The following is a 27,310-nucleotide window of genomic DNA, read 5'->3' as shown; positions in this document are numbered from 1 at the left end:
AGGTTTGTCACGGTTAATCAGTTGAGACACTTGCTCTGTCATTCTTGATATAGCAGCAACGGCAGCATGAACTGGGGACAGCAATTGTTCGTAGTTTTGGAGCATAACAATTAATTCATAAACTAAGGGTGTTCTCTGTTGTTCTTCGTATCTGTCACATCCTGATGTTAGTGTAGCGGCATATTTGTCCGGTGCTGTTGTCACGATTTTCTGCCATATCTCAGGCGTTGTCCTCACCTTTTCAGGGTCGCGGTTTTGGTGTGGTTGGTTAGAAACAAAGTTAGGGTCATACAGCATTTCCACCACGCCTATTTCCCTCAAATACTTTTCAACTGTACCCCATTTCTTCATCGCAATCTTCAAGCCATTTTTGAAGGGATACTTTTCCTTCACAGCTATTAACACTCGTTCCCAGAGGGAGGCAGCCTCATCCAAACATCGACTAATTCCTCTATCAATAGCTGGATCTCTGGCAATGCCACCTAGTTGGCAAGCTTCATTACCATCCAGAGACAAGCTATGGGCCCCACTGTCCCAGCAGCGAACCAACCAGGAAACAAGAGTTTCATTTGGGCGCCGTGTAAACTCCTTTCTTGAACCTTGGATTTCAGTCATCTTTAGAGGCCGGCGAGTAGTAATAGAAACTTCCTCTTCATCACTCTCTTCTGCGTGTCTCTTAGTTTTTGCTTTTGCCTTTCGCGATGGTGGTGGTTCTGAGGAGGGCCCCTCGCCTGGATCTTCCTCCTCCTCCTCCTCTTCTTCTCTTTTTCATTCAAGACGCGAAGACACTCGTTTCCATTTCTTGTCCTCCACAGGAGCAACTGGTATTGTTACTGGTGTCTCCTGTGATTGATTAGATTTGACTTGGGGATTTTCCCCTTTGGCTTGAACCTCAGCTCGGAAACTCTCTCTCTCCAGAATGGTATTATATAGGGCACGGTAAGCACAAGCCAAACCCCAAATCAGTTGTACCTCTTAGATTTATGTAAGCCGCATAGTCCCTGACTCAAATACTGGCTTAGTTTCTCAGGATCCCACAGGTGTTCAAGAGTAAAATGCCATGACACTGCGGGTCCCCATGCTTCTAAAACCTTTCCTAAACCTCTCCATATTCCCTGCCAATCATCATTCTCTAGTTTTGAAAGAGACTCCTTTCCCTTAATACAAATGCATAGGAATACATTCAGGAAAATTGATGACGCGAACAACAACATGGGTATTAATTCAGGATTCAAAAAACGTTTGACAAACCAAGAAGAAAACCCGGAGACTGGTCTGAACATCGTGTTGTTTGTAAAATTAGCTATTCCATTTGGGATGTAGTTGTTTGTGAAATTAGCCATTCCTTCTGGGATGTAGTTGTTTGTGAAATTAGCCATTCCTTCTGGGATGTAGATGTCAAAGTTCAAATGATACCACATTGCAAATAGGTAAAACATAGGTGTCTCCATCAGTGTCATTAGGTACCTATGTATGGTTGCAATTCCACAACACATAGTTATGAGCTGGATTATTGGCCAGTAGGTTGTGAATAACACCATTGCTTTTAATCCTTTACCCAGCACCCCCACGATAATGAGTGGGTTCATCGCTGATGCTAGCTAAAAAAGGGTTAATGAATTGAAGCTAACAAGAGGAGGGAAAAAAAAAGGAAAAAAGGCACTACTCAGACTAAGCAGTGCTCAAAGTTTACAAATATCCCAGAAAACTGGCAGTACGCCTAATCTTTCAAGGTCAGGTTTTCCAGCACAGAAACCTGAACTACTGATAATGCTCCCTAACGAAGCTCTCTAAGAGCAGAGAGAAAAAAAGATTCGTTCAAAAAACTAAAAAGCAGTCGCCCCACGTTGGGCGCCAAAAATCTGTCACGGAGTTGGCCAGATCAATCTATGTCCGTGACAGGGGCGATAGGCCTCTGCCCTCCCCCCCCCACCCCAGTCCCACAAAAATGGGAAGAAAGGAAGGGAGGAAAAGAGCAGCGGCAACAATCTATGGAGGAAAACTTATTTTACTATAATATTGGAATACAAAATAACACAATATATACAATTTAATTGAAATTGAGATGAATAAATCAGACAAGATAAGAGAGAGAGTTCCCGGGACCGAGTCAAACCTGAAAAGGTTGGAATGGCTAGGAAAGCACCGTCCAGCACCCACTGCCAGGCAGCAAGAGAGCGCCCCCCCCCCCCACCTGGAAGGGCCAGATCCCGTGACTGCTGTAATGTACAGGGTTAGGTACTTGGAATTGGGGCAGTGACACTTTAATACCCTGTACACTACATGATGTTTTGATGTGGAATACTGAAATCCAAAAACAAAACAAAAAAAAAACAAAAACAAAAACATAGAACCATGACACAGGGCTTGAAGGAAACGTATAAACTGGAGGGGAACGGCTGCTTACAAGCGTGGATAGCAGTGGGACATGGGGAATGGTTTTAATTTGAGACAGAGGAGATTATTTTAGATATCAGGAGAAGGTATTTCACTCTCTGAGTGGGTGGTGAGGCACAAGAACAGGTTGCCCATAGAGGATGTGGATGCCCCATCCTTTGGGCCTTTGGGATGTGGCTCCGCAGACTGGTCTGCTGGACAGTGTCTGTGCACATAGCAGTTTCTTGAAACTAGGTGGTCATTGTGGTCCTTTTCAACCCCGGGTATTCTCTGATGCTGTGATTACCTTCAGATAATCACTCTAACAAAGCACCTTAGAGAAGCTCACAAAGCTCCAACTAACCATGAGTCTCTTACAGAAGATCTGTGTCAGCAAGGTGTCTTGATATCAAGCTGATAGGGATCTCTGTAGAGGTGTGACCTTGAGAGCCATCCCTGACTATGGGGAGATCCTGTCGTGCAGCCCTTGCTGTGCAGGAGAGCTCAAGGGGCGCTTGGGCTGCTCCCTGTTTAGGGATAAGATGACTGCCTCCTTGATAGGCATTCTCTTTAGGCATACAGTCCATGTACCCTCAGCTGTTCAACCGGCTGTCAGTTCTTTGTGCCACCCAGTCTGAGTCAGCTTTGTGATTTGTAATCAGCTTCAGCCAGAGTGTTACCAGTGCTGTTGCTGCTTGTGTTCCTGTGCAAGGCCTGCTGTGCCATCCCCCACACAGTGCCCTGCAGATGGGCTGTGGAGGGCTGGGCTGGGACAGGGACTGCTGCGTTTCCCTCACAGCTCCCCTGCCATTTCTCTTGTCCCTGCAGGCTCCAGTTCAACTTCTGCCATCCAGCCGGGATCATCTCAGCTGCGGGAGAGCAGCAGATGGCCACCGCACATGCATCTCAGGTAGGGGCTGGGGGAAGCAGGCAGGAGAGGCCGAGGGGCGAGGGATGTGAATGCAGGGGGAGAGGGAGGTGGCCTCAGCCAGCGTGTGTGTGCTGGGGCCAGAGAAGCATCTGGGACGGGAGTTTGTGTCCTGTTTGAGCTGCTTCCCTGGGCCTTGGCTGTTCCCAGCAAGGAGCCTCTTTGCTTGCAGGAGCCCGTGAGCTTTGCGGAGGTGGCCGTGTATTTCAGCAGGGAGGAGTGGGCGCTGCTGGACCCTGCGCAGCGAGCGCTGTACCGGGACGTGATGCTGGAGACGTACCAGTGCGTGGCCTCGCTGGGTGAGGGCTTTGCTGCCTTTCCTCCTCGTTAGGGCACCTTTGGCTGTGCAGAATGAACCTCTGCAAGCTGGAACTAACATAATTGCCTTGCAGTTACATACTGATAGCTACAACAGCAACAAAGGAAAGACTGAGAATTGTGATTTTCAGAAAGGATTAGTATGCACAGCAGACTCATAAACACTCCAGAGTCATTGCTCGCAAGCAGGCATCAGCCAGGAGGGAGAAAACCAGCCCTTGTGTTGGTGCTTTACATCGTGCCAACATCTCCAGCTAACAGATGACTCCCTGCTTACTCCTTTACAATGTAGGGTTTTGCACTCAGTTGCCATAAACATTTTGATGCCTTGGTCATTGATATTTGTCAGAAAATAAACAAACTGTTCTCAAGTTAATGTTAAGGAAAAAAATCCCTTTAGAGTTTTCAGAGTTGTATAAGGACTCTTTGCTCCAAAGGAAGCTGTGTGCTCAGTGTCATTCAGGCTGAAATTGAAAATTCTCCTTGGGGAGGGGACACAGAGTAGAGCTGTTGAACAGGTACTGTGCCAGAATGAAGGAATTGTTCTCATCTCCCCTGTTTCTCTCATTGAAGCTCCACTTCCAGCCCCCAAACCTATGGTGATCTCCCTGCTTGAAGGAGGGGAAGAGCCCTGGATCCCAGATGTGTGTAGCCCTGAGGCCATGCCAGGAGACCTCAGCCCAGGTGAGGTGGTGGAGGGAAGGAGGAGGTTGGGTCTGGAAGAGCCATGTCTGTCTGTGTTTTATTTTGGGCACTGTGTGCTATTTCTGGATTTCCTCTTTCATCCAGCAGGAACTGGGATTGCAGATATGCTGGAGGACCTGGAGGAAAGTGGTGTGGCCAAAAGGGCATGGGGTGCTGTCTGTGTGGAAGAAATGAGAAGGGATGTCCAAGGAGGCCTGGAGCAAGGTCAGGGTGAGCAGATCACGGAGCCACTGGGAAAGGGTCTGGGAAAGACAGGGAGGAGCCCGTTGGACTTCAACGTAGGTCAAAGAGTGCCTGAAGAACCCAGGAGCAAGGATGTGTGCCAGAAGAAAAAGCAGAATCCATGCACTGAGTGTGGAAATAGCTTTGAAAAAGATTCCAGCATCATTAACCACCAGTGCATTCGCTCATCAATGAGCCCAAACAAGTCCTCTGGGTGTGGGAAGAGCTTCAAGAGCTGTTCTGCATTGAAGCTGCACAAGCGCAGACACACAGGACAGAGGCCGTTTCAGTGTCCTGAGTGTGGGAAGAGATTCAGAAGCAGTTCTGAATTGAAGCTGCACCAGCGCTTCCACACAGGGAAGAGACCCTACGAGTGCTCTGAGTGTGGGAAGAGCTTCACAATCAGTTCTAATTTGAAGAGGCACCAGCGCATCCACACAGGGGAGAGACTCTACAAATGTCCTGAGTGTGAGAAGAGCTTCAGAAGCAGTTCTTCATTGAAGTCGCACTATCGCATCCACGCAGGTGAAAAACCCTACAAGTGCTCTGAGTGTGGGAAGAGCTTCACAATCAGTTCTGATTTAAACAGGCACCATCTCATCCACACAGGGGAGAGACCCTACAAGTGCTCTGAGTGTGAGAAGAGCTTCAGAAGCAGTTCTGAATTGAAGTCGCACCACCTCATCCACACAGTTGAAAAACCGTACAAGTGCTCTGAGTGTGGGAAGGGCTTCAAGAGGTGTTTTGAATTGAAGCTGCACGATCGCATACACACAGGAGAGAAACCATTTCAGTGTCCTGAGTGTGGGAAAAGCTTCACAAACCATTCTGATTTAAAGAGGCACCAACGCATCCACACAGGGGAGAAACCTTACAAATGTCCTGAGTGTGGGAGGAGCTTCAGAAGCAGTTCCCACCTAACCTACCACAAGCGCTTTCACACAGGAGAGAGACCCTATAAGTGTCCTGAGTGTGGGAAGAGCTTCAAAAGCAGTTCGGAATTGAAGCACCACAAGGGCATCCACACAGGAGAGAGACCTTTTCAGTGTCCTGAGTGTGAGAAGAGCTATAAAAGAAGGTCTAATCTCAACATCCACAAGCACATCCACAGCGCGTGCAGGCTATAGAAGAATCACAAGATACGGGGAGCCTTCAAAAGCAGTTCCAGCCTCATTACCTACCAGCACAGCCACACAAGATACAGAGCCTGCAGAGCTCCAAAGGTGGGAAGAGCTACAGCCAGAGCCACAGCATGATGACCACCTGTGGCTTTGTGTGGTAATGAACCTTACAAATCTCTTGAGTAGAGGAAGAGCTCTGCGGCCAAACTCAATCCTCTTTCTCCTTTGTTGCATGAGAATTATGCATATTGCTGTCCTCCAGCTGCAGTTGCTGTGTTGAGTGGCCATGCAAAGGAGAATCCAGAGTGGGATGTGTCACAGCCATGTATGGGAAGAGCTTTTGCCAGGGGATCCTCTCAGAGCATTGACCCTAGAAATGCCTGCACGCCAGGAAGAGCTCATCCTGAGCTCAGTCGTCATTAAACATTGTCCAGTCCTTGTGATAAAGAGGCCCTGCAAGTGTCTGGTGCAGGAAGTTTCTCTCTGGGCTGGCACCTCCTTTCTCATGGGGAAACCCCCTACAGAGAGACCTTAAGAATTTTGGTGAGCGCAAGGATGAGGGAGACCCAGATGCTTCTCCCCACACAGGAGGAGTTTGCAAAGGAGATGGCATCACTGGCACCCTCTGCAGAATGGATTTAACCCAGGAGCTTCAGATGGCCTCTCCTTGCTACCCAAATCCTGCTTTCCTCTTCTGCTCTTCCTGCCAGCAGCTTTTTGACGCCGTTTCCTAAGGAGAGGCGTCTGTGTAGGGATGTTCTGTGTGTCTGTGTGCATGTGTTGCTCTCAGTAATTTGTGAGTGCTCTGATGAATCTGAGGGAAGGGTCAGGAGAGCAGTAACGTGTCTCGTGGAGGTATTCTGAAAATCATCTGTAGAGGAAAGGGAAGGGGGTCAATAAAGTAGCTGAGTTTTACTGAAGCTTTCTTCACTGTCGTCTTGTTTTTTGTTCTCAAAATAGATGTCTGCAAGTGGAATAAGGAGAGGGAAAGGTGCAATCAGGATTTGGTTTTGGTGCCTCCTCCAACCCACTGCTTGCTTTTGGGAAGGCATTTCCGTACCAGGAGGGAGAGAAACAGGCCTTCTATTGGTGTCTATTGGCCTTTTGTTTACAAGTCTTGTGTCTTTTCTTTCTTTTCCTTTCTGCTGTCACACTCGCCACCCGAAAGTCAGTGCACCCATTTTTGCCTATCAGGAAACTGCCTGTTTGCAGGGCAGTATCTGTGTGCATGCTTATCTTTGCAGGTATAATCATGGAATCACAGAATTGTAGGAGTTGGAAGGGACTTCTAGATATCATCGAGTCCAACCCCCTTGCCAAAGCATGTTCCCTGCACCAGGTCGCATAGGTAGGCGTCAAGGCGAGTCTTATACATCTCCAGAGAAGGATACTCCACAACCCCCCTGGGCAGCCTGTTCCAGTGCTCCGTCACCTCACCTAACAAAATTCTTGCGCACATTAGTGCAGAACTTCCTATGCTGCAGCTTATGTCCATTTCCCCTTGTCGTGTCTCCACAAACCACTGAAAAGAGACTGGCCTCACCACTATGCCCCCACACCTCAGGTATTTATAAACCTAGATTAGATCCCCACTCAGTCATCTTTTTTCAAGGCTAAACAGACCCAGCTCACTCAGCTTTTCTTCACAGGAGAGATGCTCCGGCCCCTCACCATCTTTGTGGCCCTCCACTGGATTCTTTCCAAAGGTCCCTCTCTATTTTGTACTGGGGAGCCCAGAACTGGACGCAGTACTCCAGATGAGGCCTTACCAGGGCAGAGTAGAGGGGGAGGATCACCTCCCTCGACCTACTGGCCACGCTCTTTTTAATGCACCCCAGGATGCCATTGGCCTTTTTGGCCACAAGGGCACACTGCTGGCTCATGGCTGACCTGTCGTCCACCAGGACACCCAGGTCCCTCTCTGCAGACCTCCTCTCCAGCAGCTCATCCCCCAACCTGTACCACTGCATGCAATTATTCCTCCCTAGGTGTAAGACTCTACACTTGCTTTTGTTGAACCTCATCAGGTTTCTTACTGCTCAGCTCTCCAGCCTGTCCAGGTCTTGCTGAATGGCAGCACAGCCTTCAGGCGTGTCAGTAAACTTTCTGATATGAAAGCTTGAATGGGATGAAGAAAGCTAATGCTCATTCTGTACACTGAGTGAGGTAAGGCTGATGGAACATGAGGATGCTGCTCACAATCCTACTCATCTCCAAAGCTGCAGTACAGCAGTCTCAGTGATGTGTCAACATAAACAGCTCCTCTCCCATTTTGCCAGTCATCCCTATCCTAAGGGCAGGAAAATTAACACAGGGCAGAAAGTTCCATTCTGGGTTGTCTTTGAAAAGTCCCCTCTAAATACCCTTAAATACGGCAACTCCTTTTTTGGACAGTGCTCCTGGAAAACTTTGTCTGCAACACTGAGACCTCCCTCATGAACAGTTCAAGTCTTGAAGACTTGAGGGAAATGCCTTGTTAGGTCTTTCTGCACTGTAATTAGCCCCACAGCGAATGTGGTGTCCATGAACTTCAGGTACTGAGAGAAGACGGCTGCAACCAAATGAGGAAGGTGCAATCAAAATGCTGTCTAGAAATGCTGGAGAGTGTTGGAGTGTTAATTGGTCCCTATGGAGCCATTACCAACAAAGCCTCCCCACATCCATGTTAGAGCAGATAATAGGAGGTCGTGATTCCCGGCAGGCAAAGACCCTGTGCAGGTGCTTTGAGAGTGAGGCAAGCCCTTGGTTTCTCTGATGCAACAGAAGGGTAGGGCCATAGCTGCAGCCTCTCGGAAGGGTGGTCCTGTCCCTCCCTGATGTCCCAAGGCTCTTCCACATTCAGTGGAATGTGAATCATAGAATCTTTTAATCACAAGGTTGGAAACAACCTGCAAGATCATCCAGTCCAATCATCCTCCCATTACCATTGCTACTACAAGCCCCTAAGCCATATCTCATAGCCACTCATCCAGATGCCTCTTGAGCACTGCCAGGGGTGATGACTCCACCAGTTCCTGGGCAGGCCATTCCATTGTCTGACCACTCTTTGAGGGAAAAAAGTTCTCCCTTATGTCTAACCGAAATCTCCTTTGGTACAACTTAGAGCCATTTCCTTGGGTCCTGTTTGTTGCCTGGGAAAAGAGGCCAAAGTTTGAGAGTGAAATGAGGTCTCCTCTGCACCTCCTCCAGACTAAACAATCCCAGCTCCCTCAGCCATTCCTCATAGGATTTGTGCTCCAGACCCCTCACCAGTTTTGTTGCCCTTCTCTGGACATGTTACAGGTCCTCAAAGTCTTTCTTGTAGTGAGGGGCCCAAAACTGAACACAGTACTCGAGGTGCAGCCTCACCCGTGCTGAGTAGAGGGGGACAATTACCCAGTGATCCAGCTTATCCAGATCCCTCTGAAGGGCCTCCCTACCCTCAGGGAGATCAACACTATCTCCCAACATGGTGTCATCTGCAGACTTACAGAGGGTACACTCAGTGCCTTTATCAAGGCCATCAGTAAAGATATTAAACAAGATGGGCCCCAGTACCGACCTCGTGGGGACACCACTTGTAACGGGTCACCAGTTGGGCTTAGTTCCAAGCCCTGCCCATTGGGCACGCAGCAGATATGTGGATGATTCATGTCCCCCATGAGAACCAATGCATGGGATTGCAAGGCTACTTCCAGCTGCATGTAGAAGGCCTCATCGACTTCATCCTCCTGATCTGGTGACTGGAGTACACCCCACAGCACTGCCAGCCATACCAGCCCTGCTCTCCACACGTTCTTCACCCTCTTACGGGTGCACCTCAGTCTATTCTAGTAGCTCTCTCACATAAAGGGCAACTCCTCCACCTTGCTTCCCCAGCCTGTCTTTCCTGAAAAGGACACAGCCCTCCATGGCAGCATTCAGTCACATGAACTGTGTTACCAAATCTCCGTGACTGCAGTGAGATCATGGCCCTGTGACTGTACACAGATCTCCAGCTCATCCTGTTCATTTCCCATGCTATGCGCACTGGTCTACAGGCATTTCAGGGAAGCAGCAGGTGCATTTGCACTTGGAGGGACACAGGAAGATTTTGGATAGGGTATTGGCAACATGACCTTCTCTGAGGAATCCCCATATGATTCTATGGGAGAGCTCAGAGGTTTTCCCTGCAATCTCCAACAATCTCCCACAGTGACAACATCCCTCGGCCCTTCTCTGCCACACTGAATTCCCCTCTCTTGCCTCTTTGGACCTTGTTTAAAGACTTGGAAATCATTCCAGAGAGCTTGTTCCTCAGCACACGTGTGCCCCACTTGCTCAGTCCGAGTCCATCAGTAGCCCACACACCCTGTTTCTTCCTGCACAAGATCAGAATACCCAAAGCCTTGATCACAACGCTGCCCCTTCAGCCAAGCAGCAAAAGGGAGCCTCAGTGCTCCCCAGCCAGGGGCCACCAATTGCTGAGACTGTCCATCCTTTTTTGGTGGCACTGATATTGACGCAGTGCCCTGTCTGGCCCCCTGCCCTGCATTCTAAACGTTCTTCTAGGGGCATGAGTTCTGACTGCACAGTTTTGCATTTCCTCACTCAAAGAATGTGAGACATTGTCACTGTAGACAACAGCAGCAGTAGGAATTTTGAGAAGCAAAAAGATTGCCCTCACACTGTATTTTGCCCTCTGACTGATATTTAGTCCCCTAAGCAAGACAGAGAGTACGTCTGCTCCTGTGAGCAGAACTGTAAGCTCCATTCCATCCATCCCACCAAATACACACAGCAACAACATCCCATCCCACCTGCCCTGCATCTCCAGCCTGCAGAGCCCAGATGCCCAGATGATGCTGCAGCACACAGGGCCTCCAGCTTTGGATGCCAATGTGAGAAACCAGTAACATGTAACAGCCTTGCACATGTGTTGAGGACTTGCTTGAAAACCAAGGCCATGTTCAGAGTATAAAGGACATGTGTCATGGTTCTATGTTTTTTGTTTGTTTGTTTGTTTGTTTTTATTTTGGGTTTCAGTATTCCACATCAAAACATCATGTAGTGTACGGGGTATTAAAGTGTTAATGCCCAATCCCAGGTACCAATCCCTGTACATTACAGAAGTCACGGGATCTGGCCCTTCCGGGTGAGGGGGGCGCTCTCTTGCTGCCTGGCAGTGGGTGCTGGAGGGTGCTTTCCTAGCCGTTCCAAGCTTTTCAGGTTTGACTCAGTCCCGGGAAGCCTCTCTCTCATCTTGTCTGATTTATTAATCTCAATTTCAATTAAATTGTATCTATTGTGTTATCTTGTATTCCGATATTATAGTAAAATAAGTTTTCCTCCATAGATTGTTGCCGCTGCTCTTTTCCTCCCTTCCTTCCTTCCCATTTTTTGTGGGACTGGGGTGGGGGGGAGGGCAGAGGCCTGTCGCCCCTGTCACGGACATAGATTGATCTAGTCAACTCCGTGACAATATGATAGCCTTGTAAGGCAATTTAAGTAAACAGAATCACAGAATCACAGAATCACAGAATCACCCGGGTTGGAAGGGACCCCAAGGATCATGTAGTTCCAACCCCCCTGCCTAGCAGGGCCACCAACATACATATTCAGATCAGGTTGCCCAGGACCCCGTCCAACCTGGCCTTAAACACGTCCAAGGACGGGGCATCCACAACCTCCCTGGGCAGCCCGTTCCAGGGCCTAACCACTCTCCTAGTAAAGAACTTCCCCCTAACATCTAACCTAAATCTTCCCTCCTTCAACTTAAAACCATTTCCCCTAGTCCTGCTGTTGTCAGCCCTTTTGAAGAGTTTACTCCCCTCCTGGGTGTAGGTTCCCTTCAGGTATTGATAGGCTGCAATGAGGTCACCCCGCAGCCTTCTCTTCTCCAGGCTGAACAAGCCCAACTCCCTCAGCCTGTCCTCATAGGGGAGGTGCTCCAGCCCCTTGATCATCTTAGTCGCCCTCCTCTGGACCCTTTCCAAAATCTCTATGTCTTTCTTGTAATGAGGGCTCCACACCTGGACACAGTACTCCAGATGGGGCCTCACAAGAGCCGTGTAGAGAGGGACAATCACCTCCCTGTCCCTGCTGGCCACCCCTCTCCTGATGGAGCCCAGGATCCCATTTGCACTATTAAACAACTATTAAAGCACCATTAAACACCTAGTTGCAAGTTAAGCTGTATGAGGAAGCTGTTATGGGAAGTAGGCGTAGCGGGGAACTTCATGTTGTCATGGTTACAGGTTGACGTAAATGAGTAGTGCCCAATGAGAAGGCTACAAGTGTACTGTAAGGTTATATACTCTGATGCTCTACCATTACTTAGCTGCTAACTGGTATCGAGTCATCTCTAAGATCCCACAATCCCGCTCCCAAATGGCGCCCGAACAGGGAGCGGAGGCAGTCTGAAAAGCTTTGGGGCTTTGCTATGGGAGGAAGGACGCCAGACGAGTGAGCGCTCGCTAAAACCGTGAAGGAAGACAACGTGGAGCTGGAGGTAGCCCTGTCATTATCAGAGAGCTTCTTAGAGAAGTGAGGCATAAAGCTCAGTGCCAAAGTCCTATCTGCATTAGTTACAATGGGCCGGGCAAAAGGGCATTTCAATGATTCAGTACAGGTCTTTTCGAAATTAAGGAGTGGTGATGCTATTTGGGACGCTGTAATAGATGTAGAAAAGTGGGCAAAAAGGATGCAGAGCCCTTGGCGGGAGGTTATTAACTGCCTAAAGAAATACCAGGTAGAGAAAAATACTGCCCAGAATGTGGTGCAAGTTTTAGACCTGGCTGAAGGCAGTAAGACGACAGAATCGGTGTTCGGGGTGGGGGACAGTCAATCTTTGAACCATCAACCCCACCAATTATGCTGGAAGCTGAAGTTTGCAATCCAAATTCCCCTCATTGGACTGCCCCAAGAAGATTGATCCCAAGACCCCATCGCTGCCTACCCCATCCGTGACGGATGGATCAGATCAATCTACCCAACCCAGGCTGCCAGCACGGCCGATTCTTCTGAATCCCAAATCAGGTCAATCATCATCCAGCGATGATGAAGCTACCTCTCGGGAAAGGAGAGTTGGCGGGAGATTGGGGGGACGTGGTGGCTTAACTGTACAACCTATGGGGGGTGGAGAATGGTCAGCAATAATAAGGGATGCAGTCCTGGAAGGAGAATGGGGGGTGGTCAGGTCGTTAACACAAGGGGCATATCTGGTAATTCATCAGCCTGGGCACGGGAATGGGCAGGTCGCCAAATATGTACAAATAGACTGGAAGCTGCTACAACAGTTATGTAATACTGTGGCTGATTATGGGCAGCCAGGCAAATGTTACAATGGTTATGGTCCACGAATATGATGGTGCCAGAAGATATTAAGCATATAATGAAACTGATTTGCTGACCCTCACAATTGATGGTGTGGGAAAAGGCCTGGTGGATGGAGTGTGAGGCTTCGACCAGAGTAAATAGACCTCTGGGTGACCCGCTTGCTAATGTTACCCCAGATATGTTAATGGGGATGGGCAATTACACAACCACTCAGGTTCAGATGACTTTCCCTGCACCCATTCTATGGGAAAGCGTGCGCTGCGCTCAAATGGCCTTGCAATTTGTGCCCTAAGAAGAGGTGCAACCATACTACGTTACAATTAAGTGGTCAGATGGGGAACCATTTTCCTCCTTTATAGACAAATTAACAGACTCCCTAATGCCTGAATCCAGCCTCACCCCAGAAGCCAAGGAAATTATGCTGAAAACATTAGCAGTAGAGAAGGCCAATGCAAAAACACGGAGTATCCTATTGCAGTTGCCACGATCAGCCAGTGTAGCAGATATGATAGAGAAGGTGAACCAATCTGGTGTAGACGCATCTGCAGCTATGATTGGGAGAGTAGTGGAACAATCAATGTGTACCTCAGTGGAATCAGTCACTGCCGCTTTAGCAGCTGCACTAAGGCCATTGGGGATGAAGGAGAGGGCTGAGTCGCAAGGGTCATGCTTTAGGTGTGGAAACAGGGGACATATTAGGAAACAATGTAGAGAACAGGTTTGGTGCGAAAACTGCAAGAATGCTTCACATGCAACTTTAGCCTGTAGATAGGGTCAGGGAAACTGACAATTACAGCCAGCCACCCGAGGGAGTCTGGGATCAGACTTGGTTACCGCAGTAAGCACAACATTGATTGATCAAAACCCGGTAAAAATAGCTACCACAATAACTGGCCCAATCATAATTCAAGGCAAGATATACGGTGCCTTATATTATATATATATAGTCAGGACGTGATGGCTCAACTTCATTTCAGGTTGGTTTCGCCATCAGCGATTTATCAGTCGCTGCCACTGAGCAGTGGCCTCAACCCATAAAGTTACAATGGAAAACTGATAACCTGGTATGGGTGGATCAGTGGTTGCTAACTCAGGAAAAATCATCAGAAGCCCAAAAACTAGTTCAAGAACAATTCGAAGCAGGACATATTGTTTGTTCCACAAGCCCGTGGAATACCCCCATATTCATTATAAAAAGAAATCAGGAAGATGCAGGCTCTTACACAATTTGAGGAAAATTAAGAAAATAATGGAGCCCGTGGGAGCCTTACAACCAGGGTTGCCGTCACCCACAATGATCTTTGCACACTCAGGACACTGAAAGGTTCTCTCTCCTGTGTGAAGCGCTTGTGACGCTTCAATTCAGAACTATTTTTGAAGCTCTTCCAATGCTCAGAGCACATGTAGGGTATTGCTAGTGTGTGGAAGCGCTGGTGGTAGGTGAGGTGGGAACTGCTTTTGAAGCTCTTCCAATGCTCAGAGCACTTGTAGAGTTTCTCTCCTGTGTGGAAGAGCTGTTGCAGCTTCAATTCAGAACTGCTTTTGAAGCTCTTCCCACACTCAGAGTACTTAAAGGGTCTCCCACCTGTACGGATGCATTGGTGGGAGGTGAGGTGGGAACTCCGTGTGAAGCTCTTCCCACACTCAGAGCACCTGCTGCGTCTCTCTCCTGTGTGGATGCACTGGTGGTAGGTGAGGTGGGATCTCATTCTGAAGCTCTTCCCACAGTCACAGCACTTGTATGGACTCATTGCTGAGCGCATGCACTGGTGGTTAACGATGCTGGAATCTTTTTCAATGTTGTTTCCACACTCAGTGCATGGATTCTGCTTTTTTGTTTTCTTTTTTTCTGGCACACATCCCTGCTCCTGGATTCTTCAGGCTCTCTTTTGACCTATTTTGAAGAAAGGCTGCTTCCTTTCTTTATCAGACGGATTCCCAGAGGCTTCATGATGTGCTCACCCTGACCTTGCTCCAGGACTCCTTGGACATCCCTTCTCATTTCTTCCACACAGACACCACCCCACCGCCTTTTGGCCACACCACTTTCCTGCAGGTCCTCCAGCATATCTGTAATCCCAGTTCCTGCTGGATGAAAGAGGAAAGATTTTGCACAGCACACAAAGGAACCCATTGCCACCTGGTCACTTTGATGCTGGGACACTGGAGCCAACTGTGTTGCTAGATGACAGAGAAGCTCACCAAATGGAGTTTACTCACACTTCTTTTTTGAGTGTGTTTGACTTGCACTTTACTCCAGGGTTTCTCAAATTTTCATTACTTTACTCACACTTCACTCTGGGTTTACTCACAGTTTTATCCGGGTTTTTCTGGCAAAATTTCTCAGGAGTGTATGCTCTGTCTTTTGGGCCTACCCACACTTTATGCTAGGTGTTTCTCACACTGTAATCCGAGTTTACTGACACCTTGCTCTTGTCTAACTCACAGTTTTGTCCAGTTTTACTCAGATTTTACACCAGAGTAACACACCCTTTACTCTGGGTTTACTCTTAGTCTACTTGGGGTGCATCCACTCCTTACTCTGGGCTTTACTCACACTTTGCACTCACACTTTTTATGACACCCTACTCCAGGTGTGTATGCTCTCTCTTCCAAGCCTTTCCACAGTTTACTCCAGGTGTTTCTTACTCTTTACTCTGAGTTTACTCAAACTTTACCCCTGGTTTACTCACAGTTTTCACCAGGATTTTCTCACACTTTTCACCAGGCTTGCACACTCTTTGCTCTGGGATTATTCTTACTCAACTCCGGGTGAGTTCACTTCTTACTCTGGTTTTACTCACATTTTATGCCACATTTACTGACCCTTTACTCATGGTTTACTCAACCCTACATCACTTGCTGCTGCATCTCTGCAGCCCTGAGTGTAACTTGGTTAAGGCTTATAACAGACTAGCTTATACTTTAAAGCCATTTGAACTTTCCTCCAAGTATGGGGTGTTAGACATATTGCAGGCATTCCTCATTCTCCCACTGGACAAGCAATCACTGAGCGTACTCATCTCACGTTGAAATCCATTCTTCATAAACAAAAAAGAGGGAATACGGGAGACACGCCACAAGAAAGGCTGCATGTGTTTTGCTTTCTCTGTGCCATCTGTCAATAAAGCAGAGCCAGCCTCTTGGCATGAATGTGTTGTACTGCCTCAAGGCTTGAAGAATTCTCTGACTGTGCCATCTGTTCGTAGCCACTGCCTTGCAACCTATTTGTAAAGCCAACCCTCATATGATTATTTATCATTACAAGGATGACATCCTGTGCTGTCAGGAACAGCCTTTTGATAATAGCTGGGAAATGCAATTAATCTCCCATCTCTCTCAATTTGGCCTTACGGTGGCACCAGAGAAAGTGCAACGCACCTTTCCTATGTTAAATCTGGGTTGGAAACTGTCAGATGCTATGATATACCCTCAGACTGCAGAATTGAAAATTGATATTTCTACACTCACCGACTTTCAAACGCTTTTAGGTCACTTACACTGGCTATGGCCATCGGTTGGCATTTCTAACACACAACTGGAACCGTTGTTACAGTTGTTAAGGGGGAGATGTGCTAATGATGCAATCGTACTGATGCCTGAGGCTGAGCAGGCTCTAGTCCAGATCACCACCCGAATTCAATCGGCAGCTGGCCATCGTCAATCCCTACTTCATGACATTTCTCTTGTGTATGTCCAGGAAAGACACACTTTTGCAGTCATCTGTCAATGGCAAAAGAAAAAGGGGGAGGTTGGTCAAGTCAGAATACCACTGACGGACAACTGTAAGAGGCACACTTCTCCTCAAAACTGGCCTACTAAACAATCTTGTACTTTCCATCTGTGTTTTTTTGTTTGTTTGTTTTGTTTTTTGCTGGACACGCTCTTTTTAATGCACCCCAGTAAGCCATTGGCCTTTTTGGTCACAAGGGCACACTGCTGGCTCATGGCCAATCTGTCGTCCACCAGGACACCCAGGTCCCTTTCCGCAGAGCTCCCCTCCAGCAGGTCATCCCCCAACCTGTACTGGTGCATGGAATTATTCCTCCCCAGATGCAAGACTCTACACTTGCTTTTGTTAAACCTCATCCGGTTTTTTTCTGCCCAGCTCAAGCCAGCTCAAGCTCATAAAAACCAAGAACACCACTAGAAGAAGAAAGAACATCTCAGGGCTCTGATTGGCTTCACTTGGTGTTACCTCACACTTTACTCCAATTCCACTTGCACTTTACTCCGGGTTTACTCACACTTCTTTTTTGTGCGTTTTTGACTCACACTTTACTCAAGGTGGAATCAAACTTTTCTTCATCTTTACTCACACTTTACTCCTGGCTTATTCACTCTTCTTTTTTGAGTTTGTCTGACTCACACTTCACTCAAAATGGACACAACGTTTTTATTATATATGCCTGTAGCTCCGTAGAATAGAGTGGTGAGCTTAATAAAGACCAGTATGTTCTGAGTATGAAAGGAGGAAAATTGGTGGAAGGCAATCTCTTGAAGAACAGTTCTACAAGAGAAAACAAATAGATACATGTATTTCTTTTCCCTTTTCAAAAGCACTCAGAAAGTTTACAGACTTGTCAGGAGATGGGCAGTCCGCCCACACTTCAAGCACGTGTTTGCAATCCAAGTCCTGCAGTCCTGATAAGCTTTCCAACAAAGCTCTCTGAGAATACAGAGAGGTTGGTTCTGCTTAGATGATCTTTGAGGTCCTTTCCAACCCAGGCCCATTCTATGATGCTGTGATTCACAGGGATTGAAGCTGAGCGTTTCTCACAAAGGTACGACCATGCTGCACGCTGTGCTGCCACAACACAAAAGAAGCTTCACCCCCAGCCCCATCAATTGTAGATCATGTGGAGGCCCTTGGGAAATGTAGCACATCTCAGTGTATCCTCCTCTTGGAGAATCAGAACTGATGGGAGACTTCTAGAGAACACCACAACAGGCAATACAGCTCTGCAGTGTACTCCATCTCTATACCAACAGTCTGTCGCATGATGTCATGAGATGGACTACTGTCACAAACAGGACACAAAGCTCACATAAACCCTTTCTCACGGGCAAGTCACCTGTTCAGGCCACGATCTGTGATCTTCCACAGATATGGAAGTTCCACTTAGCCTTCAGTGGGATGGAAGTGAGAACACTTGGAATAAGCTGATAAACAATGTCCCAAACTGGACTAGGTTGGGCTTCCTTAATAGCTTGCTTGTTTGCTTTCTTTTTTTTTGTTTGTTTGTTTTGTTTTTTTGTTTTGTTTTTTGTTTTTTGTTTTTCTTCTCAAGATCACAATCAGAAGAGGATGTGTAGACCCTCTCTGCCATAGGGATACAGTCCCTTTGGATGTGTTTCTGAACCATGGCATTCTGGAAAGCCTTGATGTGAGCAGAGGAAATACTTTTGGTCATGTGTACAGCTGGGTTATCAGCAGAAAGGAAAGAGATGCGGCTGTGATCACAGCAAAGTTCAGAGGAACATTCCCTGCAGAAAGATGTGTAGAGTTTAAACATTGCCAAGTGAAACTAAGAATCCACATCTGCCCCACAGAAAATGCAATAGAACTGGAAGCAGTCTTTCCTGGACACAAACCCCAAGTTACCCCGAGGGCGGTTCCTTCTGGGTGTCATTAAAATCTGTAGATCCACAGCAGCAAACAGCAGAGCCAGCCCTCGTACAGCAGAGAGCTTAACCATGCTCATGCCTTGCAGGGAAGACCGAATTGAGAAAGCAGGGTAGGAAGTTGTTCGAAATACAACTTACTTGCTCAGCGAGTAGAAACGTGACATCAGTGCCATGGGCAGCGCTCAGTGAGGAAGTGATCCAGCTGCAGGGAGATGCTGCCCTCGAGAGCAGGGCAGCCAGAGATTGCCTCTTGCTGAGAGCTGCTCACGGGTGAGAGGAGTTAAAGAAACGGCAGGGCAGCAACGTGGGGACGTGTGACCACAAGGATGTGCGAATGTCCCCAGCAAAGGAAGCAAAGAGAGCCAGCAGAAAGCGATGCTCCATTAGCATAACAAAACGCAGTCACATATTGATAACTACAACAGCAACTAAGGAAAGACTGAGAAGCATGACTATCAGAAAGGGTTAGTATGCACAACAGACTCATAAAAGCCCCAGTGTCAGTTTTGGCAAGCAAGCATTAGCCTGGAGCGGGAGAACCAGCTCCCTGCAAACAGCCCTTGTGTTGCTACATTGCATGGTGCCGCCAGCCCCAGCAGACAGACCACTTCCAGGTTGTTACTTCTGCATTTGTTGCCTCTATTTTCCATTCATAGAATCATTGAATGGCAAGGTTGGAAACGACCTGCAAGATCATCTAGTCCATTCCCATGAACATTCTTGAAGTCTTGGGCATTGAGCTGTTTGGAAAATATTAAAGGAAACATTCTAATGGTTATATGATTGCCCACTGTTATTACAGCCCTGATCTTGTTTTCATCATGGTGATGGATGTACTGCAAAGTTGCTGGTTAAGCGGCTGTGCCAGATTCTGGGAAACACTCTTATCTCCATATTTCTTCCATTGAAGCTCCACCTCAAGCCCCCAAACCCATGGTGATCTCCCTGCTTGAAGGAGGGGAAGAGCCCTGGATCCCAGATGTGTGTAGCCCTGAGGCCGTGCCAGGAGACCTCAGCCCAGGTGAGGTGGTGGAGGGAAGGAGGAGGTTGGGTCTGGAAGAGCCATGTCTGTCTGTGTTTTATTTTGGGCACTGTGTGCTATTTCTGGATTTCCTGTCATCCAGCAGGAACTGGGATTGCGGATATACTGGAGGACCTGGAGGAAAGTGGTGTCGCTGAAAGGCAGTGGGGTGGTGTCTGTGTGGAAGAAATCAGAAGGGATGTCCAAGGAGGCCTGGAGCAAGGTCAGGGTGAGCACATCATGGAGCCACTGGGAAAGGGTCTGGGAAAGACAGGGAGGAGCCCGTTGGACTTCAGCGTAGGTCAAAAGGAGCCTGAAGAACCCAGGAGCAAGAATGTGTGCCAGAAAGAAATGCAGAATCCCTGCACTGAGAATGGAAATATTTTTGAAAAAGATTCCAGCATTGTTTACCACCAGTGCATTCACTCAACAGAGAGCCTATGCAAGTGTTCTTATTGTGGGAAGAGCTTCAAGAAGAAATCCCAACTCACATACCACCTATGCATCCACACAGGAGAGAGACCCTACAAGTGCTCTGAGTGTGGGAAGATCGTCAAAACCCATTCCCACCTCACGTACCACCACCACTTGCACACGGGAGAAAGACCCTACAAGTGTGGGAAGAGCTTCAAAAGTTATTCAGATTTAAACTGCCACCAGCACATCCACACAGAGAAGAGACCATATAGGTGTCCTGAGTGTGAAAAAAGCTTCAAAAGCGGTTCTGAGTTGAAATGCCACCAGTGCATCCACACAGAATAAAGACCCTGTAAGTGTCCCGAGTGTGGGAAGAGCTTCAGAAGGAATTCTGAATTGAAGTGCCATCAGCACACAGGGTAGAGGCACTTCAAGTGTCCTGAGTGTGAGAAAAGCTTCAAACTCAGGTCTAATCTCAACACCCACAAGCACATGCACAGCGCACACAGGCTGTAAAGCATCCCCAGGATGCGGGGAACCTTCAGAAACAGTTCCAGCCTCAATATCTACCAGCACAGCCACACAAGACACAGCCTGCAGAGCTTCTGTCAATGGTTTACAGGCCGGTTTGACCCAGTTCCATGACCAGCGGGCGGAGGGATTTCGCAAAATCTGTGGCCCTGGAAGAAAGGGAAATAGGGGAACCCAAAAAAATTAAAAACAGCGGCAACGACCTGAGGAGAAACAAACTGATTTACTAAATATAGTATCTGAATGCAAGATAACACACCATAATACAATACAATTTAGAATTGAAGCTAATAAATAAAATATGAGAGAGAGAATATCCGAAAGGTGGGTAGGCCTCACCACAATGCTGAGGTGAGATGCGCAGTCCAGTTGAGTAGCAGGGAGATGGGAGGAAAGCCGACAAAGAGCAGACGAGAAAGAGCCCATCAGATGACCTTGCCAGGAGCTCTATCTCCTCTCTGTGACCGCAAAGTCCCCTGGGGAATGTAGTTCTTCTTCTCTTCTGGGCAGGTACCCAGAACTTAGCATTAACAGTTAAATTCCCAGCGCCCTACATGATGTTATGATGTGGAATACCAAAAACCAAAAATCACAAAACCATGACAGCTCCAAACATGGGAAGAACTTCAGCCAGAGCCCCAGCCTGGTGACCACCTGTGGCTTTGTGTGGTGATGTACCTTACAAATCTCTTCAGTAGAGGAAGAGCTCTGCTGCCAAACTAAATCCTCTTTCTATTTCTTTGCATGAGAATTATGCTGTCCTTCAGCTGCAATTTCTGTGTTGAGTGGCCATGCAAAGGACAGAATCCAGAGTGGGATGCGTCACAGCCACTGGAAACCCTTTGCCAGGTGGCATGTTTCTGCCAGGGCTGCATGAAAGGAGAGTCACCTCTTATCTCCCCTGCAGAAACTCCTGTGCTGTGGGGCAGCAGGTGAGGACCCAAAGGAAACCTCAGCTGGGCTGATATGTCACCAGGAAGAAATTCTGTCTGCAGGCAGTGTGGGACAAGCTTCATCGGGAGCTAAACCCTCAGTAGACGCCAGAGAACCAACCCAAGAGGAGAGTCCCAGTGAGTGCCTTGACTATAGGAAGAGGTCTGTCCACAGCTGGGAGCTCATCACACATTGGGGCATTAAAGTGTTAATGCTCCAATTCCAGGTACCTATCCCTGTACATCACAGAAGTCACGGGATCTGGCATTCCGGTGGGGGGGGCGCTCTCTTGCTGCCTTGCAGTGGGTGCTGGAGGGTGCATTCCTAGCCATTCCAAGCTTTTCAGGTTTGACTCGGTCCTGGGAACTCTCTCTCTCATCTTGTCTGATTTATTAATCTCAATTTCAATTAAATGGTATTATATTGTGTTATCTTGTATTCCGATATTATAGTAAAATAAGTTTTCCTCCATAGATTGTTGCCACTGTTCTTTTCCTCCCTTCCTTCCTTCCCATTTCTGTGGGACTGGGGTGGGAGGGGGGAGAGCAGAGGCCTGTTGCCTCTGTCACGAACATAGATTGATCTGGTCAACTCCGTGACAGGGGCACACGTTGTCCTTGTGCCACAGGGGCCTCCTTGCCTCCTTACAGCCCTGTAGGGAGGTGTCCTATCATTCTCGCTCACAGAACACTCCACACCCACATCCCACTGACCATATGAGAGCCTTGGGCCATCAGGGACAAGACCACCCTTCCCAGAGGCTGCAGCTATGGCCCTACCCTTCCGTTCCATCAGACATATCAAGGGCTTTCCTCAGCTTGAAAGCACCTGCACAGGGCCTTTGCCTGCCTGGAATCACGACCTCCAATTATGTGCTCTAACATGGATGTGGGGAGGCTTTGTTGGTAATGGCTCCACAGGGACCAATTAACACTCCAACACTCTCCAACATTTCTGGGCAGCGTTCTCACTGCACCTTCATCATTTGGTTACAGCCGTCTTCTCTCAGTGCCTGAAGTTCATGGACACCACATTCGCTGTGTGGCTCATTACAGTGCAGAAAGACCTAACAAGGCATTTCCCTCAAGTCTTCAAGACTTGAACTGTTCATGAGGGAGGTCTCAGTGTTGCGGACAAAGTTTTCCAAGAGCACTGTCCAAATAAGGAGTTGTCATATTTAAGGGTATTTTTAATTTCAGCAGACACAGAGATGTCAGTGAGTGCAGCACAACCCCTGTGACACAGATGGCAGCTCCGTCAGGGAGAGGGAGATACCACCAGCATGGGGATAGCATTGTGGGGATGCAAGAGGGAAATGTAGTCAGTGTGAGCTGATAAGTGAATAGTGACTGCACCAGACAAAGATGGGAATTAATGTAGATGAGGAGAAAGAAGCCTGTGGAAGAGGAGGGAAGAAGGATTCCAGTTGCTTGTGGCCAAATGTGTGGTCAGTGTTTGCCTGGCTGGGTGTGTGGGAGGCATGGAATTTAGCTGACTCCCTCCAGGACCCAGGACTACAACCTGAGGATAAGATGCCTTAGCTGATTCATCTGGATCTCATCCCTACGGAAGTGTAAAGGGCTGTCCAGCAGATCCAGGGAGCTGCAGGGAGATGTGTAGGGGCTTTCTGCTACTAGAGGTGCTACACGGGGCTGGGGGCTCACAGCTGTGCTGCATCGTCAGGGCATTGCATAGGGGACTTTTCAAGAAGGACCAAACATGGAACTTTTGACCCTATGCTCAACTGGGTATGCCTGACTGCCATCTTGAATCTGCCCAGAATACCAAGTTAGGGTGCCATACCTACATTCAGATTTTGGTCAAGGTCTCTTAATCCTGAAGTCCGTTTTGCTCTGCTGTCTGTAGGCTGTGTGCTGGAGCTGTACATGGTGGTGGATGGGCATTCTCTAACCGAGTATTGTTGGTGTTGTTTTATGCAGAGAAGATGCCCCAGAGAAATATCCTGAAGAATCACACCGCTGGACCTGCATTTCTTTTGGGGTTTACTGATCACCCTGGGCTGCCAGGCATGTGCTTCACCATCTTCCTGCTTGTTTATGTCACAGTTGTCATTGGGAATGGCCTGATTGTGCTGGTTACAGTGGTGGAGTTGAGCCTCCACAGCCCCATGTATTTCTTCCTGAGAAACTTGTCCTTCTTGGAGATCAGCTACGCATCGGCCACTCTCCCCAAAATGCTGGTGTGTTTCCTGATGGGAGATGTCCGGATCTCCTTCTTTGGCTGTGCTGCCCAGCTGTATTTCCTGGTTTTGCTGGGAAGCACTGAGTGCCTTCTGCTGGCTGCCATGGCCTACGACCACTATGTGGCCATTTGTGACCTGCTGCGCAACAGCCTGGTGATGAGTGGGGGGTTCAGCGTCAGCTGGTGGTTGGCTCATGGATGGCTGCCATACCAATACAAGTGGGCCAGACCTATCAAGTGTTCTCCCTGCCCTTCTGTGCATCCCATCACCTCCATCATTTTTTCTGTGACGTCCCCCCTCTGTTGAAGCTGGCCTGTGCAGATACTTTCTGGAGCCGTGTGACCCTGCACGCTGTCATCCTGCTATTTATATTTGCTATATATTTGCCGTCCTTCCCTTTTCCATCATCGTCACTTCCTACGTTAGAATTATCGGGACGGTTCTGAAGATGCACTCTGCTCCGGGCAGACACAAAGCCTTTTCCACCTGCACCTCACACCTCACGGTGCTGACACTCTTCTATGGCTCAGCCACGGTCCTGTACTTCAAACACCGCTCCGCAGACACTGACAAATACCTTGCCCTGTTTTACACGGTTCTGACCCCGATGCTTAACCCTGTCATCTACAGTATGAGGAATAGGGAAGTGAGGATCACCCTGAGAAAACTCCTGTGGAGAAAGTAATACCCAGAGTGGGTGAAATATGCCCAAATAGTTACAATGAGCATTTGGCTGTTTGAGTGCTGGCATCCGGTATTGGCTCAGACACTTCCAGATGTGACACCTCTAGATTTGCTGCACCATCCCACAACCCACTGCATCTTACAGTAGGAATCAAAGTTTATGTAGTATAGAGAAGAGTGTGTGGGGATTTGTATGGCAACTGCTGAGTCACGGCCTGAACCTCTGATTGATCACCTGAGGTGAGCCATGAGTCAGCCAGAGGAGCACAGGTGAAGGCAATTCACCTGTGCTACCGGAAGGGGTGGAGCCAGGCTCCACCCCTCCTGGACCTATTTAAGAGCTGGCTACCAGAGGGGAAGGATCTCTTCTGGAGATCCTCCTCTTTGATATCTTCTAGTAAGCTCAACCCAAGGGTAAGCTCTTCTACTTATTCTCTTTTGTGATCCCTGTTTGCTTTGCCTTACTCTTTTGATTATATTGCAATTATAACATCTTGGTTATACACTTTGCCTTACTCTTTTGTTTATATTGCAATTATAACATCTTGGTTATACACTTGGCGAGCCAGGCAGGCTGAATATACTAAAAGTAACATGTCTTTCCTGTGGAATTTCTATAAATGGGTCAAGGGGGAGAACAATACTCCCCTAGAGAAAATGATTCCAGGGCAGATCCCAGGGTTTGAGGGATCGCCCTATTACGAGTTAGCTGCCATCATTGAAAAATGGGGTCCCTTACGTGTTATGGGCAATCTCTCCCCATATCGCATGGCAGACTATTTTCAAGGACTTGGCAAGGACATTCTCATTACCAAAGAAAGACAATTGGCTGCCTCCATGGTGGCATGGCCACTATTAACCGCTTTAAATCATGCGGACTCAAGAAATAATACTTTAGAAACCGAAAATCAGCTTTTGAAAGATCGCATTGAAAAGTTAGAGCACGAACTTGGCGTTTTAACGGGGAAGAAGCCAATTCTACATCTTCCTGTAAGCCAAATTCGTAATATTTCAATAAATGATGACCAGGCTCCTGAATCAACAGACTTCGTTGATCAGGACAACAAGAAATCCAAATCAGACCTTGAATGTCCAATTCAAACTGATCCATTGGAGGTCCGTCCTGTGATAACCCAAAAAACAAAAAAAGTACAGGACAGACCGGCAGGGGTGCCGCCTGATCAATGGCCCCCTGCCCAGACTCATTTACATGTGACAGCTCGGCCATACACAGCAACAGAATTAATGGACTTAGTACAACGATTTCGGCAGAAGCCTAGAGAAAGTGTGCCGGCTTGGTTATTGAGACTGTGGGATTCTGGGGCAGAAAGTGTCGTGGTGAATGGCCCAGAAATATCTAAGTTGGCCACCATGACTGTCCATCCTGCTCTTAGGCAAAGGTTATACGTGGGCAATCAATATCGTGATGAAAACCATTCCATACTAGAATGGTTAATGGCGGCCTGCCGTATGGTATGGCCGAATAAATCAGACATACCGTTACATACAGGTATGTGGTCCTCCATGGAGGACCTTCAGAACTATATCCGTGAACTGGGTGTAAGAGAGGCCATTTATGAAGATACATTTGATGGCCCTGATATGGTTAAATTTTCGGCAGGGATGGGAGATTTAATTCTACAGCAAGCTCCCTCCCATCTGTACGGCACCCTAGTTTCGATATTAAATCCCCTTGTAGCATCAGAAGCCGTAGTCCAGCAGGCTGCCCAGTTAGTTGCCGATTTCGGAGAAACAGAACGCCTGCGGACTAGGCGCAATATTCGGTTTTTGGAGGAAGCAGAGGTCCTGCCGGTAAATAAAACCAGAATGCCGGCTACTCGAGCTCCTCGATCGGGACCCATAAGGGTATCCCGAAAACAAATGTTTAATGATTTAATTCGGGCTGGGGTCCAATTTGCTAAGATCGACCGCCAGCCCAACCACGTCCTTCTCCAGCTCTGGAGACAACTAAAGGACAATCAAAAATTCCAGAGCTACCCTAAGAAATCAAGGGTAAGAGCTATAGAGAGGGTTCCAACAACAACATGGAACCTAGAAGATTTTATTATTCCTAACAGGAAAAAGAAGCCACCTCAGGTGTCTCGGGCCACAATGCCTGAGCCATCAGAAGCAAAAGAACTGGCCCTAGCACAATTCATGCAGTGACGAGGGGTGTTAGTCCCCGTAGGGCCTCCAGACGGGACCGGAGGCCCTATGTAGAATTAACAATTTATTGGTCCCGAAAAAATATTCAGAGGGTTATGGCATTAGTGGATACTGGAGCAGAAACATCAATTATCTATGGAGATCCAGGAAAATTTCATGGCGACAGAGTGATGATTGGTGGTTTTGGGGGACAGACTATTCCTGTCACCCAAACATGGTTAAAATTGGGGGTTGGGCGTCTCCCACCCCGGGAGTACAAGGTGTCTATTGCCCCAGTCCAAGAATACATCCTGGGCATAGACATTCTATGGGGTCTGGCTCTCCAAACAACTGTGGGAGAGTTCAGACTTCGACAAAGATGTATCAGTATCCGGGCGGTGCAGGCAATATTAAGAGGCCATGCGAAACATGAGCCTGTTTGCCTGCCGAAACCGCGCCGGATTACTAATGTTAGACAGTATAGACTCCCGGGTGGGCAAGATGAAATATCGAGAATGGTGCAGGAATTAGAAAAAGTGGGCATTATAAGACCTGCACACAGCCCATATAACTCCCCCATATGGCCAGTGCGAAAGTCGGATGGCACATGGAGGATGACAGTAGATTACAGAGAATTAAATAAGGTCACGCCGCCTATTCATGCGGCCGTACCCAATATTGCTTCCCTAATGGACACATTGAGTAGGGAGATAAAAACCTATCATTGTGTCCTAGATCTAGCAAATGCATTCTTCAGTATCCCAATTGCTGAGGAATCGCAA

The 27,310-nt window shown here is 47.9% G+C and overlaps 5 protein-coding genes across 12 annotated transcripts in view; 3 read left to right on the top strand and 2 right to left on the bottom strand.

Moving 5' to 3' along the window:
- The window catches only part of LOC125686094 (zinc finger protein 501-like), a 474,399-nt gene that overhangs the window by 129,046 nt on the left and 318,043 nt on the right, over positions 1 to 27,310 (bottom strand). The window lies entirely within an intron of this gene.
- LOC125686095 (zinc finger protein 501-like) overlaps positions 1 to 27,310 on the top strand; it is a 239,099-nt gene that overhangs the window by 138,378 nt on the left and 73,411 nt on the right. For 2 of the 6 annotated variants that reach the window (XM_048929742.1, XM_048929739.1), the window contains exon 2: positions 3,477 to 3,603. The exons of the other annotated variants lie outside the window; for them this stretch is intronic. In XM_048929742.1, coding sequence (XP_048785699.1) covers positions 3,477 to 3,603 — 127 coding nt within the window. The remainder of the gene's footprint in view (positions 1 to 3,476; positions 3,604 to 27,310) is intronic. 6 annotated transcript variants of the gene reach the window in all.
- The window catches only part of LOC125686098 (zinc finger protein 485-like), a 322,586-nt gene that overhangs the window by 233,813 nt on the left and 61,463 nt on the right, over positions 1 to 27,310 (bottom strand). The window lies entirely within an intron of this gene.
- LOC125686087 (zinc finger protein 501-like) lies at positions 4,285 to 5,676 on the top strand. The gene is made up of 3 exons (XM_048929720.1): positions 4,285 to 4,306; positions 4,415 to 5,008; positions 5,075 to 5,676. The coding sequence occupies exons 1-3, from the start codon at positions 4,285 to 4,287 to the stop codon at positions 5,674 to 5,676; spliced, it is 1,218 nt and encodes a 405-aa protein (XP_048785677.1).
- On the top strand, positions 23,526 to 24,384 carry LOC125686086 (olfactory receptor 10AG1-like). Its single transcript, XM_048929719.1, is given in 3 exon segments — positions 23,526 to 23,856; positions 23,859 to 24,076; positions 24,079 to 24,384. Coding segments are annotated over 3 exon segments (855 nt in total).

Source organism: Lagopus muta, chromosome 31 (assembly GCF_023343835.1).
Source record: "Lagopus muta isolate bLagMut1 chromosome 31, bLagMut1 primary, whole genome shotgun sequence".
Lineage (NCBI taxonomy): Eukaryota > Metazoa > Chordata > Aves > Galliformes > Phasianidae > Lagopus > Lagopus muta.
Note: the sequence above shows the minus strand (reverse complement) of the source record. Positions and strands in the feature narration are given on the sequence as shown.